Genomic DNA, 12288 nt, shown 5'->3' with positions numbered 1-12288 from the left:
AACGAATATTCCAATATTGTTGGTGCATGATGACATTCAATCATCAAAAGTGGTTATCAAAATAAGACCTATAGTTGGCTTATCACAGTTGAAAGATGGGAAATTTTAAGACAAACAACTTTGCAGAAAAGTCAGAGCTATTAATTTAACCAAAATTTTCTGGAGAAAGGAAGTCATATTTTTGCATAGTTCATTTAATTTCTTAAACATTGTTTTACTAAAGAATTAAAAAATCTGAATATTTATTAATATGTTTTGGAAAAAATATAAAAGTCAATATTTAAAAAAATCTTTTCTACGAGTTGCTCTGATGTAAAGCTGCTCATAATAATCAATGTTTCGATCAAATTCGTTCATGATTCCAGATATTTACTAAAAATGTGTATGTCAAGTTAAAGAAAGAAACCAATCTAATCATGTATGCCATCAACTAGATTTGTACATATTTTTTTGTAATTAAAACTTATATGCGTAAGTAGATGATCTTATATCAATGATTTTGTGGCATTCTTGAAAATTATTTGATGCCAATCATAGTTTGTTGATATATCTTAGTTATCTTAGATAACTTTAAAACTTCTGTCTGCGTCTTAACTTTCCAATACCAATAATTTGTTTTGTTTTCAAATAATAAAAAAAAACTTTAGAGTTCTGAATAAATCAAATGGGTGGCGAACATAATAATTTTTTTGTATCAATAACAGATGACTCTTAAAAGAGTTTGACCTACATTCTTATATCATGAGTATCAAAAATCAGAATAACTCTTACAAACAGAGGTGTCGTTTAAATTTTCAACCAGCCCGTCAATTTCCGGCAAGCACTTCCAATAATTTGATATTACGTACACGCAAAATTCAGCATATTTGTAGTTATGTGTCAAAATTTCAGATCAATTGATCATAACAAAACATAGTTGCAACATACCAAAGTTGGCTAGTTTGTATGAAAATCGGCCTATTGTCCTTATTTAACAATAGCTGCAATTTCCAAACCTACGACTGGATGCCTTTCTTCAAATAACAATTGAAGCGCGGTAAAAATCGGTAGAACTGTTTCAAACACACCGTTGGTACTTGAGCGGTCGGCGTTCATCTCTTTTTGCCAGTGGTAGCGGGGGGGGGACACCCCTCACCATCCCTCTCCAAAGGGGGAGTTTGGTAGAGAGTGATGATCAAACCGATTTGTCCTAGCTCGCTATCTACTCTCTATATGAAATTTTCACACTGCCGTACTCTTAACGGAACAATCAATTATATTCTTTCATCTCCTCCTCATCTATCGTATAAAAATTACCACTTTAGTCTGTTATTTGAAATTAGCATCTTCAACTATGTAAATCTTTGACTTCATGCAGAAGCAATAAATAAACATATAGTCAAAGTATATCCTCTCACCAGGGCTATCATCAGATCAATCAATGCGCTGATTTTCAGAAATCCACAAAGTTAGAATCTAGCAAACGCATAGTTTTCTAGCCTTTCACCCTGCGTAAGTGTAAATCAGCGGAGAAGAGAAGAAAGACACACTCCCAAAAGTACCAACAACTCAATGTGTAGCCATCGCTCTGACGGCTCCGACACAATGAATGCCTCATAGTGAAGGGTTGTAAATATGAAACCCAGCAAAAAAAAATAACATTCTTCTATGTTGTGCACTTCTGCGTCTGCAGTGCAAGCTATCGTGGTAAGCAAAGACAGCAAAACATAAAAGAAGACGTTAGCTGCTTGTTGTATTCTATGCACTTCCAGTGTACCGCTCATTGTGTGGATCGCTTTTTCTATATTGGAAAAAAGTATGCGAAGCAAATGAGAGAACCACACACTCTTTGTCGACTGTTGTCCGATTCAAGTACAAAGTTGCTCTGCAAATGTTTTGAGGCACTTTCCAGCCCTGCTTCTAACCATATAGGGTTCTTGATCTAATTTCCGTCCTACTAAGCACAAGTCACGCATTACCATTCTCTCTTGAACGGGTTTTAACAATAAATGAACTGATTCTATCAAAGATGAGATGACGTCAAAATTTATTCCCCTTTCCATAAATACCGTTGAATTTGATAAAGAGCAACACATTGTTGAGATATTGTTAAAAATTTAACACCGTTTCTTGATTCCAAATTCGTCCTACGAATTTCAATTCCGTCCAAACGCATTGAAACGCCATTGGATTTTCTTCGTCCTACGGATGAAGGTATAAAGCGAGTTTGCTAGGAGCGCTTCTTTTGTTTTGAGAAGAATGAGTGTAAATATTCACACAATACGCTCTAATAGGCTTTGTCTTGCAGCTTGTGAACTAAATCATCAACACAAAAGTATTACTGATTTGTACACTGCGAATTCATTGATTATTCTGATGTTTTTTTGCTTGGTTGAACGAAAATGGACGATTACGACGAAGTAGCGCTCTACCCTACGCAAATATATTTGATAAATTTTCCAAAAACTAAATTAAGATAGAACCAATTAGGAAACTTCTTGTGCCAAAACAGGTTCGCTTACCCTACATCAAATAAATCATGTTTATTGAGTATGACATTGCAAATATATAAAGTTTTTAGAGGAAGTATGCAAAAAGTATGACTACACAGCTAAAAAAAAGTAGTGTAAATTTCTGTTACTATGATGCACATAAATGGAGCGTCATAAATCATACAAATTTACATTATAAATCGTGTAAATTTATGAGACATGTCATACAATATTCCATATATTGTATGCAACTTTCCACCTTTGTTTGCAACATTTTTTGCAAGCTGCTAGTTTAAGTGAAAAGGAAGTTTACATGCATGAATGTTTGCATGCATGGATGTTTACATCACCAGTAAAATTCAGATTTTTTTAGTGTGTATCTATTCTCCATAAAATCATGGATAACTAAATTACAATCAGGTTGAAGCAACCCTCACTTGCTATAAACCCAACTCACTTGCTATAAAAAAAAATTATTTTCTGAATTTTGAAACCATTCGATGTTACAATGATACTTTGTACTTGTTAGATACAAGAAGAGGATGAAAGGTAAGTGTTTGACTCATAAAACTTGTCAATTTCGCTACCAGAGTGTTACAATAAGCGATTTTATGATTCGTGAGCGTTCACTCAGAGTGAGCGCTCGCGAATCGTAAAATCGCTGATTGTGACTATCTTAGAGCGAATTTGACAGGTTTCATGTGTCAAACACTTGCCTTTCAACCTCTTCTTGTATCTTAGAAGTACAAAATATGATTATAACATCTAATGGTATCAAAATTCAGAAGACCATGTTTTTATAGCAAGTGAGTGGAAGCAAGCCTGATTACAATCAACAATAGGCGTAAACTTTGTTTTGAAAAGCTGTTTGATATAAAATTTCTCAGCATTTCACTGCTATAAACTTACAATAGGTCTTATTTTGATACTCACATCCACCGAAAAAAAAAAATGTGATTTCTGAAAATTGAGAAAAATTTCATAAAAAAGGAGTATCTAGCAGGCTGTGACAAAATTTGCTCATAGTCAGAGACGCCAAGGAATGCGTCAAAAATATAAAAGGGTTGGATTGCACTTAATTTCAATTCATTAGAAATATTTGGTGAGCTATGACTTTGAAAAATTGACTTTAAATCACGTTTTCCAGAGTACCCACCATACAAAAATTGTTTGTAACATACATGGCTATCATTTGAAGGGTAAGCTGCCAGATTTCCAGACAAAGTGTTATTTTGGGTCACAATAATTATGATTCATTCTAATGACAAAAACAAATGAGTTCCCCACCTGTTCCGCCATAGCATCTTAAAAATGACAGATTGCTGCTGCTGAGGCTTTTGATAGCCTAAAATATTTACAAGTACTAACTGTTGACTAATTATTCAATTCCAACCTGGATCGGGTATCAAGATTGAGTCTGCTTGTTTTCTGACAAACGTCAATTTGCTTATTTGTTTTTAAAACCTAGCTCAGGTTGAGGTTCACACTGACAAAAAGTTCGGTTTCGCACTGGGTTGGAACTGGTGTTAACCCCGATAATAAACGAATTCGCTATTATATGTCGATTGAATCTGTTACAATCGATGCACCCAGATGAAACTTTTTTTTTAATAGATGTTATCATTCAAGTACTTTACTGACGTTCATAGAATATATCTTACGCCTGTCACAAGTACTACATATATCAGTCACATCAATTCGCAGTACCTGTAATATGAGTCAACAAACAAAGCGGCCGAGTCATATCGCATCAGCTGCATACGTGCGTCTACGTCTTTAAAAAAAAACTCTTCGCATGCACATTCCTCTACATTGTAAGTAACTATTCGAATCGTTCTCATTATCAATCGCGACCGCAGAAGAGAGTCAGCCAGGTCTACACAAATTGGTGAGGTGTGCTGTCTGTTCCCTTCTAGTTGAACTAGTCGGTAGTGTGTTTATGCATAGGTTTTCATTTTCTTCCCTGTCGCTCCTTTATTCGCTTTCATTACTCTCTGTGTCTAAGCTTGTGCCTATTTGTAAAGAAGGTAGTCACCTTGGGAACAGAATCACTAATTGTCTATTTCTGCAACTCATCCCCACAGTGGACAAAAGTCTGGAGTCCAAGCCATCTCAGCTGCCCTCAACGCTCATGCCAATCTGAACGGTCGCTCCCAGTCGCCCTATGCCACCAACGTAAGTATCTCGATCTCGAACCCAGTCGCCAATTGATGCATATCAGCTTTAAGCGAGCTTTGTTTCTTTTGTTGTGTGAATGATTTTCTCTTAACATTACCGATTTGCCGTGTGTTGATCCTATTTTTAACCGAAAAGAAACGTACAACCGAGCACTTCAGTTGACATGATTTAGGTGTGAAAATACGCAAACCTATACTACAGTTGTGACAAGTCGCCAATTTGGCGATACCGTTCTTACTGAGCATTTTCCAAACGATCCACCCCACCCGCCGCATCTGTTTGTGTCGATTGCACAGAGACAACAGATAGGGTGGTGGACGTCACATGATAAGAAGGAAACGTCTCCCCGTGACGGCGGGTGTTTTTCCTCTGTCCGTTGCCTTGCGAAAAACGGGCAAACACTGCTTCGCTTTCTTGCTAAAATTAAGTCATTTCGGGTTGACGCAACTGATGCGTTCACTGTTGGTGGCCGTTAACGGTCAGGTTGAATAAATTGCAAATGTGCAATGTTAAAAATTGCGGTTTTTGCTCGAACATGAATTTCCCATCTCCGAAATAATGTTTCTTAGGATCAATGCCACATTTGAGAATTCAAAACGAACCATTTCTAATCGATTGATTTCCGATTTCAATTTACGTTTCATGTCCTTGCATGCCATAACAATCCATTTAACGTGTGTGTTGTGTGTGAATCTATCCGTGTGCGTGTGCCACTGCAACAATAACACCCATCGAAAGCAGCACCCACCGCCCCCACCAATACCGACAGCGACCACGACGATCACATTCAACAACGGCGGCAGTGGCAGCAGCAGCAGCGGTATCGGAAGTAGCAACACCAGTAGCACTCAGTCTCCGTCACACTCCCGATCGAGCAGTACGACATCGTCGAGCGGCTACTGCAACTCGAGTTCCCTCTCGCCGGTCCAATCGAACAAAGTGTCCCCGCTGCATTCACGCACCAGCAGTGAAAACGAACTGATCCTCGACCCTCCGACTAAACCGTACAGTGTGCAGTGTGATTTCAGTTATCTACCACCGCCGCCACCCTCACTATTGACAGGGCTATCGTTGTCCTCTCCAGCAGGCAGAATGGAGAATCCGGAAGTAGTAGAACAACCTCCAGTTGAGGCAGCCGCCGATCCGGCTTCGTTCGGTCCAAATGGGCTGGCCGTAGCCCAGGACAGCGCTGCCGATTCAACGGATGCTGTTACGCAAAACGAATATGGATTCATCTACAAAACCATGGGAGGTGCCGTCATACGTAGTGTGTTCCCACCTGGAAGTAGCGGCCATTATCAGGTAGGTCCCCTTTGCTTGCATGCGCGCTGAATGACGTACTAACCAATAACCTCCCTAAGCTCACTATCGGAAAGGACCTTCGGAAGCGAAGAGGAAACAACTCGATCTTCCGTGCTTTTACATAAGACCTGTCAAGATTTCGTCTTTCACGTTGGCACCTTGCCAGCGGAATTCTGGGTAGTCGTCCGCTACTCTACGTAGACATTGTTTTCGATCGGGAGTCATTGTCCACCGCCCATCAGTTTCTGTCAGGGCTGAATTCTACCATAAGCTGAGATTGAAAGGGCTTAGGAAGTGCGTACCTACCTACTCGGTACAGCACTTCGAATGGCGAGCATTGGTGACTGCCAGTCGAGCGACATGCTGACAGTTTGTCGGAATGGAACTAGGAAAGTGGGAAACCAAGTTATGTAGGCTACTGCTAGTGCTACTAGTGGTACAGAGCGCGGCAGTGGGTCAAACGAGTGGCCAAATAAAAATATAATTGGTTTTAATTTTGGCCGCAATCGGTAGTCGATCAGATGCCGAGTAAATCTCTAGAAGATTTGAATGGTTGGGATGACTGGGTGATGATATGATAGGTGACTGTGGTTTTGAAACAAAGCTTGTTATTTTCAGAATGGGGATTATTCACGTGGCACGTGAGCTATCGGGGTGGATCGAACTGGTCTTGACACGATCAGATGATTCAAAAGTGGGCAGGTGCTGGTGACTAATTGTTGTTTACAAGACTTTAGCTATTTTTTATATGATGAATGTGGCTTTAACTATTGATTTCTATGTGCAAATGTACATTTCAATACAAGTTGCCAAGTTGAATAATAATCATTTTTATGGAATTGGAATATCCTGGCTACCACCCCACATGTTGAGTACAGTTAAGAATATCAACATAGCTTTATGATGCAATATAATTGATCCCAAGCATCATTCTTCTTCTTCTTCTTTGCATTTCAAGCTTATTGCTTATCGCATATTAGTTTATTACGTGCTCTCAACTTAGTATTCTAGATGCACTTCCACAGTTATTAATTGAGAGCTTTCGATGCCTGTACTATTTTTTGCATTAGGTTTAAAATAATTGTGTGGCAAGTACAATAATGGCTCTCGGCCCAGGGAAGTCGAAACATTTCCCAACCCGAAAAATTCCTAGAACCGACCGGGAATCAAACCCAGCCACCTCCAGCATGGTCTTACTGTGTAGGGGCATTTGTTGGCTGCTTTAAAACCTCTTTGAAACCTTCAATGTTACTCGGCTATGGTCTTAAAATCGATATACAAACCTCTGCTAATCTGTGATACATCAGAAATATTTTCTTGGGATAAAATATGGGACATCGGTTCCTTTGACATGAGCAATTGAATTTTCTTTAGGCACGTCCGTCATTGATTTCCAAAATGTTCTTGAGTAATCTAGTGATATTTGTTTGATATTATTTGATAAGTGATGTTGCAATAAATTCAACGGCTTAGAGTAAGCCTCCTACCTCAGACTAAGGAAATTGTGATCAATGCTTTCTTCGTGGTTCATTCGTAACTGGGTTCTTTGTTTAGCAAAATTTCTACTTATTTCCCATCACACAATTTAGATAATAAAAAGCTGAAAGAGTCTGTTTAACCAATTTTGTTTTCTTGGATACATGCTTCGCATACACAGTTTTGGTCACGAACTGCTTATTTGCTTATAACTTTGCACACAGTTTACAAAACATAGTTCTGTTTGAACATTAGGTAGAATAAAATTTATGCTTGTAATAAGTACGTACGAAAGAGTAGATTTTAATTCTAGTAATAAACTGTATTTGTTTTTGCGTTGTAAAATTCAAGTGAGACATGATCGCTGCATATCTCGGACTTAAAGTGTAAAAATTCATTGGTGTTGATTCAAATGTTAAGATTAATCTACTCTTTGCATATCTGTATGATCATAATCTATCAATGCTTTAAAGAGAAACAAATTTCAGCCACTGAGTGAAAATGTATTAACAAATGAGCAGTTGGTGTGTACAACTGTGCATGCCAAGCATGCTTGGATACGCAGGTATTCAACTACGATTGTATTTCAAACATTCAAAATCAGCTTTGATTACAAATGAAACTGTCTAATCTGATTACTTAGATTATGATTTAATCGATTTTACCACTATTTTTTTTTTATCAAATTCGCTACTCGTTAAAATCTTCAACAAAGGCGTCAACTTAGGGAGAGTGAAATACTTTTGCCCCCTCCCAATAATTTTCAGATTCCAATGTTGGTGTCAAGTCAAGTTGGTGCTACTGATCTCTCCTAGTCTGGAGAATAGAGTTTCAATTCTATATTTTAACAATAATTTAAGAAGGTTGAAAGAGATACACAATTAATGTTAATGCCAGACTTAAGGTGAAATTTATGCTAGAGAAAGTTATGAAAGTACACAATTGATAGATCCGTTAGAATACGGATGTGTTAAAATCGTGTATAGAAGATGAAAACAAACAAAGAGCAAAAGAATGATGGTACAAATCGCACGAGCTTTTCCTGTGCCAAGCTACACGGTCGATCAGACCTGCTCAATTTAACATTCCGAACACGATGCCTCCGGTTAAATGTGTAACGGCAAATTGGCAATGTTTGAAAAATCCTCGTCCAGCAATTTATCTTCTCCTTCACTGTACCAAACCACCGTCCTCTGTTCGAATGAAACCTTAGACCATTCAAATCGAAACATCGAAATCGCCTTTTCGAATGATAGCTGCAACCGGATGAAGGTTGTTTTGAAATCAGATGATTTTCCTCTCGAATACAGGATGAACATTGTTATGAGAAGAGAATTGTTGGAATGCGTAATGCTTTCTGCAGAATGATAGTCATCTTAAATTGAAATGCATTTGGTATTGATTCAGCCCCTTAACGCAAATTATTCAAAACGATGATGTAAATAATTCTATTGAACGTCATTTGCTGCTTTCAGCAGACAAACGAGGTGGAAGCATAGCCATCGCATCGGTGCGGTGGTACGAACTACGAACATTGTTTTTTTTTTGTTTTCCGTCGATCTTGTTTTCCGTGTTCAGAGATGTTATTCCTCAGAACATCCCGGCGGCACCGACTGGGATTGAACCCAGGCCTGCTGGGGTGAGAGGTAATCACGCTTACCACTACACCACCAGCGCCGTTACGAACATTGTTAAAGCGTGGAAATCGTAGTTTATCTATTTCGTGGTGGAGGAAGTTTCCTCGACCAAAATATTATTTTTGCATCCATTATGAATGGCTGATGTTCATGGCTGTTCAATATGGAAATGTAAACAATCGAATTAATAATCTAATTTCCAAAGCATTTGTAATTGTTAATCATCTTATCCTTAAATGGTTGTCCTTTGAGCCCTGTATGTTTTACAGCCAATTTTCAAATATTTTTTTTTATTATTATTATAGTCGCTTTAACGCTCTTGGGTCATTCGTGACTTGTCCGGGGGTGAGATTTGAACTCGTGACTTTGGCGTGAGAGGTATGGATACTAACCACTACGTCGGGGTCGCCCCACTTTCAAATAAATATTATCCTTTATTTGGAGGACAGTCATAAGAATGCTCATCAGTTGATGACGAATTCAACCATAAGGAAATCTTCCGAAATTCGACAGCATATTGTTAAAGAGCTCGAGCAATACAATAATCAGTCGAAGTATTGCGGATGTTTTCGTTCAATGTTTTTCTTCTTCTTCTTCTTCTTCTTCTTCTTCTTCTTCTTCGCATTTCAAGCTTATTGCATATCGCATATTATCTTATTGCGTGCTCTCAACTTAGTGTTCTAGATGCACCCAGCCACCTCCAGAATGATCTTGCTTTGTAGCTGCGCCTTTACCGACTGAGCTAAGGGAGGCCCCATCAATGGGGCAGGGAGCAATTTATCAATGGATTTCAAATCTATTGACATTGCATGAATCTTCAAAGAATTCAGTTTCAAAATGCATCATTTTTTTTTCTTTATTTAGGAGACTTTAAGCCGTAAGCTAGTTCATCTCCGTGTCAAATGGCATCAATAGATTTGAAATTTGTCATTAAATGGATGAGCAATGATTTTTGAAACATTGCAAGTTTACCGTTACACATTTTACAGGAGGCATCGTGTTTGGAGTGTTGATCAACAATAGATTTACTCAAAAGTGAGATGAATTTTCCGGGAAAAAGCCATAGAAAAACAGGAAAAACTTCTAGAATATGAGGAAAATTCATCAAAACTTAAGCCCATCTTGGAGTACCCTATTACACTGAAAATAAAATTTCGTTTATACTACGAAACTGTTCGTTCGTTCCACGAATCTATTTTGTGTTTCTAACAGGAAATAGATTTGTACTTTATATAAAGCTAGGTTCATAAAATTGACACAATAGCTGCTGATTTTATTGTGTATTGGAAACGAAACATACTGCTGAAAATAGTACGAAAGATTCGTATTTACACAAAAAATCATTCACAGGTGGAAAAAAAACACTATAAACGAACATTTTTCCTTGATAATTAAAAGTCGCCGTTCTGGATGCGATTACGATTTGATTTTTATTGAATAACTAGGTACATCTATTACACAAGCGGTTCTCAAACTTTTTTCGATTGCGACCCACTTTGAAAAATATTATAAATTCGCGACCCTCCAATACTGAATACAGATGTTGTAAAGCCAAAATTACCTTCAAATATGCAAAATGGCTTTGTACATTCCAAAAAATAATACATTCAAACTGTACCACAATGGCCTGAACGCAACGAAAAACTCATCGAGCAGTACCAAACGATAAAGAAGTATTACAACGATACAGAATCAATGATAAGAAAGCTGACTCCGGGCCAACTTTTAACGCCAAAATGACATTGCAAATGTAAAACATTGCCTAATGGTGAAGACAACAAATCAAGAAGACTGGCAACTCTTCCATTTTCTCAAACAAACGCTATGAGACAGGTACAATCGCGTCATATGCCGCTCAAAGGTAAAAGCTTCGAACGAATTTTCTAGCAAAGATTACATCCTCAGAAGAATGGTTTGTGTATTTGCTCATTTTTGTATGCATTGCTTATACCTTCACTCAAGCGCAGCGCGTATCTGTCGCTTGAATTCTGGCAAAGTTAGTCTTCGCTAATGGCCTCAAAACGCTGAAATGGTTTTTGGTCCTAAAAAGTATCAAAAAAAATTCCGGAAACACCGAAATAACCTTACACACTAATCCAGGCCTGCGTAAAAAGTTTAAAAATTAGTGAAACATAAAAAAAAAATCCAATCTTGTACAGACTTTGTACAATTTATGTTAAATGGTCGATTTTATTTATTTTTTTTTTCTTAAATTCATTTCCGTTTATCTTGTTTTCCGTGCTGAGCACGAATGCTACCGACGCCAGGGAGGCAGCTCCCACACTTGGACCCTACCTATCGACCCATCAACTCATGAACCGGGGACCAACGGCTTTACTTCCATTCCGAAGGAAGGCGTGATCAGAGATGTATGCCTCAGAACATCCCGGCGGCGCCGACTGGGATTGAACCCAGGCCTGCTGGGGTGAGAGGCAGTCGCGCTTACCACTACACCACAGGCACCACTGTCGGTTTTATTGATTGCTTACATGCAATGGCAATTTGATATTTTATCGAATTTTTCAGACGTTTCAAAATCCGATATAATTTAACCGACTGATCTCAACTCAGTGTGTAGAAACGTCAAAATATTAAAAATTATCTCAAAGTAACTGCACATTTAGAAATAACAACTTTTACGTGAGACGTAATCCATATTGGACGTAAATCATACAACGTAAACAAACATTTCATGAAACATAAGCAAATCGAGGAGTTCTCTTTGATTGAATTTGATTGATTTTCTCGTTTCTTTCAACTGATTATTATGTCAAAAATGTCGCTTACATGTGTCGGTCGCAGGGAACCTAAATTTACATGAGTTTTTCGTAGTGTGTATAAGCTAAAATTAAATGATCAAAATGGCATCAAAACACTAAAATGCCATAGAATAACAAAACAGTCTACTAGAAGCATATGTTAACAGACTCACAAAATGCATCAAACTTACGTATCTACGTATATAAGCGTTTTTGTTACATCGCGGGACTGGAAAATTAAATCACCATGGAAAGTGGATCCTTCTGTAAATCAGTAGATATTAGTAAGATTTTGAGGTAGACTGCATCTTACGGGTGTAGGAAGAAAATCGAAAATCCAAAATTGCGACTGTCACAAAAAGGTGTTAGATTTTCAACGTTTATAACGTTTGATATTTATAGATGAAATTAAAATCCAAACGCACCAATCCATGGGAGATAATCCTACGAATCTGGTGAAATAAA

General features: G+C 37.9%; 1 protein-coding gene across 11 annotated transcripts in view; it reads left to right on the top strand.

Moving 5' to 3' along the window:
- The window catches only part of LOC135711662 (PDZ and LIM domain protein Zasp-like), a 204320-nt gene that overhangs the window by 171235 nt on the left and 20797 nt on the right, over positions 1-12288 (top strand). For 9 of the 11 annotated variants that reach the window (XM_065234547.1, XM_065234548.1, XM_065234553.1 and 6 more), the window contains 2 exons: positions 4556-4646; positions 5391-5951. In XM_065234547.1, coding sequence (XP_065090619.1) covers positions 4556-4646; positions 5391-5951 — 652 coding nt within the window. The remainder of the gene's footprint in view (positions 1-4555; positions 4647-5390; positions 5952-12288) is intronic. The other 2 variants (XM_065234555.1, XM_065234554.1) reach the window with 1 other exon arrangement.

This window comes from Ochlerotatus camptorhynchus, unplaced genomic scaffold (assembly GCF_037179485.1).
Source record: "Ochlerotatus camptorhynchus isolate MF236.1 unplaced genomic scaffold, CSIRO-AGI_Acam_v1.1 ptg000434l, whole genome shotgun sequence".
Lineage (NCBI taxonomy): Eukaryota > Metazoa > Arthropoda > Insecta > Diptera > Culicidae > Ochlerotatus > Ochlerotatus camptorhynchus.
The sequence above is the reverse complement of the archived record's forward strand: the minus strand, read 5'-3'. Positions and strand labels throughout refer to the sequence as shown.